At 58.8% G+C, this 5,125-nt stretch overlaps 1 protein-coding gene across 6 annotated transcripts in view; it reads right to left on the bottom strand.

Annotated features, from left to right (window-relative positions):
• The window catches only part of DNAJB6 (DnaJ (Hsp40) homolog, subfamily B, member 6), a 46,672-nt gene that overhangs the window by 5,889 nt on the left and 35,658 nt on the right, over positions 1-5,125 (bottom strand). For 3 of the 6 annotated variants that reach the window (XM_014535550.1, XM_014535549.1, XM_014535551.1), the window contains exons 9-10: positions 2,851-2,961; positions 7-121 (exon numbers count right to left, since the gene is read on the bottom strand). The exons of 1 other annotated variant lie outside the window; for it this stretch is intronic. In XM_014535550.1, the coding sequence (XP_014391036.1) occupies positions 39-121; positions 2,851-2,961 (194 nt within the window). In that variant the 3' untranslated portion in view covers positions 7-38. Of the gene's footprint in view, positions 1-6; positions 122-2,850; positions 2,962-5,125 lie in introns of those variants that run through there. 2 more of the 6 variants (XM_014535552.1, XM_014535554.1) reach the window with 2 other exon arrangements.

Here is a 5,125-nt window from a genome sequence, read left to right as displayed (position 1 = left end):
CACACACCACACAGCGCGACGCCGCGGCGGCCGGCGCTCTAGTGCTGCCCCTTGGTCGACTTCTTCTTCTTGGACTCGTCTCTGTGCTTCTGCTTCTTCCTCTTGCCACCTTCTTTGAGTCCTAAGGAAACACGGCTTGTGAAACACTGTGTGCGGCAGCTGGTCTCCCCCACCCCCCGACCCAACCACGTTCAACTGTCCCCACGTTAACAGCACACATGACACCGGAAAGCCACGCCTCCTCACGTGCCCATGGCCCACACCTAAAGCTCAACAAAAGGCTCTTGGCTTTACCACCACGGCCGCCGTCCGGGGCCCACCTGGCAGGGCACAGCCCGTCCCCTGGCATCCCGCTTCCCCCACCAGAGTCTGCGCTGCGGGAGGCCCTGCCTGGGTGGGGACCAGCGCCCCCTTCCATCCCGGTGGTGGCACCCGAGGGACAGAGGCAAGGAGACCCCCTGGCCCCTGTCCGAGCCACGCAAGGCCTCTGCCCTCAGCAGTTCTGCAGACACAAGCCAGGCCAGGCCCCCTGTGGCCCGAGGCCTGTGGAAAAGGCCACCTGAGCGCACCCTTAAGAACCTGTTACCGGCGACGTTCCACAGCCATCTCCAGTCCTGACTCAGCCACCCACTCTGGGAACACAGCTCAAATGACACTAGCAGGTGTCACAACCCCGTGGGTGGGTCCCCACAGACAGCCCCGTGATGCAGCCGCGCCAACTCCTGCCCCAGCGCCTGGCTGCCGGTGGAAGCCGAGGCTCTCACTGCATGGCGCACACAACACAAGGCTCCGGCCCCTGGGTTCTTGGCGGTGGCATTCGGGGCCGCTGCCGCCTTCACCAGCAACTCAGAGGCCCAGTCACTCCGCTCCCCTGCGAGGGCCCAAAAGCCGGCCGCTGCCTCTGCCCTCGCCACCTGGCAGGAGGTCCGCGACATTTGCAGAGGCCGCAGCACCCGAAGTGAGGGCGGGCGCCCCTGCTAGCAGGGCCGGTTGTGGGGACACGGGCCTGGGCCCTGGCAGAGGACATGACAGAGGGAGACAACGGCCTCCGAGGAGAAACGTGGGACCAGAGCCACAGAGCCTGCGGTGTGTCCCCCAACGTGATTGCAGGGAGTGGGAGGAGGTGGCGGGAGGCGGCCGCGGAGGGCCCACCTGGGTCACGGTGAGAGGGGCAGGGAGGCCTGCAGCTCTGGGGGGCCGGACACCCACCAACGTGAGGAAAAGGGGAAGGACTCCTCACTCCCATTCTTATCAAACATGCATTTCTAAGTTTAAGAGCACAGGAAACCTGGCTGGGGTAGCTCAGTGGTTACACAATGACCTAGGAACCAGGAGGTCACAGTTCGATTCCGGTCAGGGCACATGCCCGGGTTGTGGCTCGATTCCCAGTAGGGGGTGTGCAGGAGGCAGCCGAACAATGATTCCATCTCATCATTAATGTTTCCATCTCTCTCCCTCTCTGAAATCAATAAAAATATATTTTAAAAGAATAAAGAGCACAGGAAAATTACCTTGGCCTCACAAGGGATTTAACGAGAGATGGTGCGTGTTTGATTGGCGCAGCCACACACACACCCCGCATGCCTCTCTGGGAGGTGCCCGCCCTGCATCTGGGGCCCATCAGAGCCCCGCAGCCCAGGAGCTGGGCAGACGCAGACCCATGGTCTGGTTGGGAAATTTCTTCAAAATCGTGTAAAGAGACCTGCGGGTTTGGCTCAGTGGATAGAGCACTGGCCAGCAGACTGAAGGTCCTGGGTTTGATTCCTGGTCAAGGGCACGTCCCTGGGTTGCAGGTTCCATTCCCGGCCCTGGTCAGGAGGCAGCCAATCGATGTTTTCCCTCTCTCTCTCTCTCTCTCTCGCTCTCTCTCTCTGTCTCTTCCCCCCACCCTTGCTTCCCTCTCTCTAAAAATCAATGGAAGAAATTTCCTCAGGTGAGGATTAATTAAAAAGATGGTTTTAATTGTGTAAGGAAATGGATGTGTGATGGGAACGGTCCTCCTCTGATTCCAACAGGCCAGACCCACAACCACATTTGGGTCAAAGGATTCAAATCCAGGGGAGCACAGCAAACAAGCTGGTGATGGGCGCAGGCTGCTGAGCACCGGCTCCACCACAACGGGTGGGGGGAGGGTTGGCCTCCGGGCTCGAGGCGTGTGGACACTCAGATCCCGCCACCACCTCCCATGCCCTCGGCCTCGCACCTCACCCAGCCTGGCCCTGCAGCTCCACCCACAGCCCTTCCTGACGCGGAGTCCGGACTGGAAGGAAGCACCGTGCAGGTGAGTGAGGGCGGGCCCTCAGGTTCCTTGTAAAACTCCTCCTCTGCTATTCCCTGAAAATGCTCAATGTTTACATTAATTTAAAACAAAACAAAGCAATAAGACGTGGGCCGTCCTGCCCCCCAGGGCCGCCCTGCCAGCGATTTCGAGGGGACACGTGGGGGGGCCTGGGAAAGAGTAGCTGTGAGCCTCACAGAGAAGCGCAGGCGAGCAAGTCAGTTTCACTGCAAGACAAGCTCCCCGCCTCCCGCAGACCTGCCCCACCCCAGCCCCAAGCCTTTAGCCCGCAGCCAGGGCGCGTCTGCAGGGCCCAGTGCAGAGTTAAGGGCCATCCTGGCCAGTGGCTCTGTCAGTGGCTCAGTCGGTTGGAGTGTCATCCCAGGTTGTGGATTCGATTCCCAGTTGGGGTGCGTGTAGGAGGCAACCAGTCAACATTTCTCTCACTCGCTTTCTCCCTTCCTCTCTCTAAACATAAATTTAAAAGTTTTTAACAAGAGTTAAGAGTGGAGGCCCCTCGTTCCTGAGTGTTCCCTGTGCAGGAATTCTGATGTCCTTCCCAGTGGCCTCACCTGCGGGAGCGTGACTCACGCAAAAGCCCGACCCCTCAGTCTTCTGGCCACTTGCTGGTTCCTGGGCTGTGCAAGGACACACGGGCGTGACGTCAGAAATGAGCCGGCAAGCTTTACGGGTTAGAGTGGAAGGCAATGCACGTTAAGAAGCCAAATGCGCCTTCGCTGGTTTGGCTCAGTGGATAGCAGCGGTTCTCAACCTGTGGGTCGCGACCCCTTTGGAGGTCGAACAACCCTTTCACAGGGGTCACCTAAGACCATCGGAAAACACATATATAATTACATATTGTTTTTGTGGTTAATCACTATGCTTTAATTATGTTCAATTTGTAACAATGAAATTGGGGGTCACCACAACATGAGGAACTGTATTAAAGGGTTGCGGCATTAGGAAGGTTGAGAACCACTGGGATAGAGCGTCAGTCCCAGGTTTGATTCCGGTCGAGGGCACATGCCCAGGTTGCAGGCTCAAACCCCAGTGTGGGGTGTGCAGGATGCAGACGATCGATGATTCTCTCTCATCATGGATGTTTCTCTCTCACTCTCTCTCCCCCTCTCCATTCCTCTCTGAAATCAATAAAAATATTTAAAAAAAAAAAAAAAAGCCAAATGCCAGCAACTGAAGCCGCCTCCCTCCCCCCTGCTGCCCGTGCCAAGGCCTGGTGGCCCAGAGCCAGGGCCAGGGCTAAAGTCACCCCACCGACCACCAGGCCCCTTCATGCATCCTGCGCCCATACGTGAGCTGCGACTGTGGGACCTGTCACTTCAGCACTGAGTTCCCAGCTTGGGGAGCGTCTCATTAGTTTTCATCTAAATGAGCCACTTGCAGAAGCTGCCACTGCCTCCAGGTGGCACTGTCCTCCAACCCCAGGGCACCTATGTCCCGGGTAACCAGGTCCCTTCCATGTGCTTCTTTTAAAGGAAAGTTACTCAGGACTTGGAATATGGCGGGATGATGACCAGGAGATGCCGCAAGGCCCGGAGCCGCAAGGCCAGCTTAGTGAGGGGCCAGCATGAAGGGGGCCCCGTGGCCACAGGAGGGGGGCCAGCCGTGGATGCTGCGGAGGGAGCAGCTGCCCAGGCAGCAGCGGCTCAGATTTCCTCGCTGCCCCTTCTTGCATCCTCCTCCAGGGCACTTCCGCCCTCCGTGATGTGAGCTCGCTGCATGTTTGTGGGAGAATCATGCCTTTAATTCCGTGTGACGCCACTCAGTCTTCTCAAGGTCTCATAAATTGATTTTTAAAAAGGAAACAACAAATGTTTGACTCCAACATTCAGAAATGCTCCCAGGTAGGCTGGGTTCCCACAGAGTCCAGGGGGCTCCGGCCAAGGCAGGCGCCACCCCCGCAGCCACAGACGAGGACTCGTGCCGGCGCTCACAATGAGGTGTCCCCACTCCATCGCGGGACCGATAGGGACCCAGTGGTAGAAACTGACAGAGGCACGTGGTTTCAGAGAGAATGACTCCGTGTCTTCTGCTAATGCTGGCGTTCCCGGGTTCTCCGGCACGTGACAAAGTACCTTCCACTCCACAGGCACATCTGGGACGCAGGGCCTGGTGCTGAGCTCGGATGCGGCTTCGGCCCGGCCAGTGGGCGGTAGCCCTGTCCTGGGAGACTGGCCGGACCACACGCCTCCCTCCCAGGAACTGGGACATCTGACCCAGGGGGCTGAGGTGTCCCTCCAATCAGACGACGCGCCCATTAAATCACTGTCAAGCGACGCTCGTCCCGGGAAATGGAGCCTGCAGCCCTCCCCTGGCAGAGGCCCCCAACGTCAGGGTTCCTTCCCTAGCCTCCAGACCCTCACCTCCAGGAGGGGACAGGGAATCCTGGCGAATGTCCATTCAAGGCCAAAGGGTCCTTCCTGGTCACTCGGCTCTTCCAACTGCCCCTTTCCGTTACCCACAGAGGCTTCTCCCCAGCGGCCGGCGGCGTTGTTGGCATGGCCGGTCCCAGGGGTGGGGCTCCATGCAGGGGGGTGGGGGGCGCGGATGGGACACTTCTTTCTGCCTGAACAGACACCCAGAAGGACTCCAGGGACAGATTTCGATAGAAAGCTCTGGGAGATGAACTTATTTCTGAGATAACAGTTCGGCCCTAGGTGCACGGAGTTAACCTCATGCCGCCGTGGGACACAGAGGACCAAGGGTGAGCCTTTTCCTCCCACACAGCCTGCAGCTCCAGGGGCCCAACCGGCAAGGATGGCTGCACCCTCAGAGACCCCCAGAACCTGGAACAGCCCGCCCAGGACCTGGGACAGACCTCCTGGAACC

This window comes from Myotis brandtii, unplaced genomic scaffold (genome assembly GCF_000412655.1).
Source record: "Myotis brandtii unplaced genomic scaffold, ASM41265v1 scaffold145, whole genome shotgun sequence".
Lineage (NCBI taxonomy): Eukaryota > Metazoa > Chordata > Mammalia > Chiroptera > Vespertilionidae > Myotis > Myotis brandtii.
Note: the sequence above shows the minus strand (reverse complement) of the source record. Positions and strands in the feature narration are given on the sequence as shown.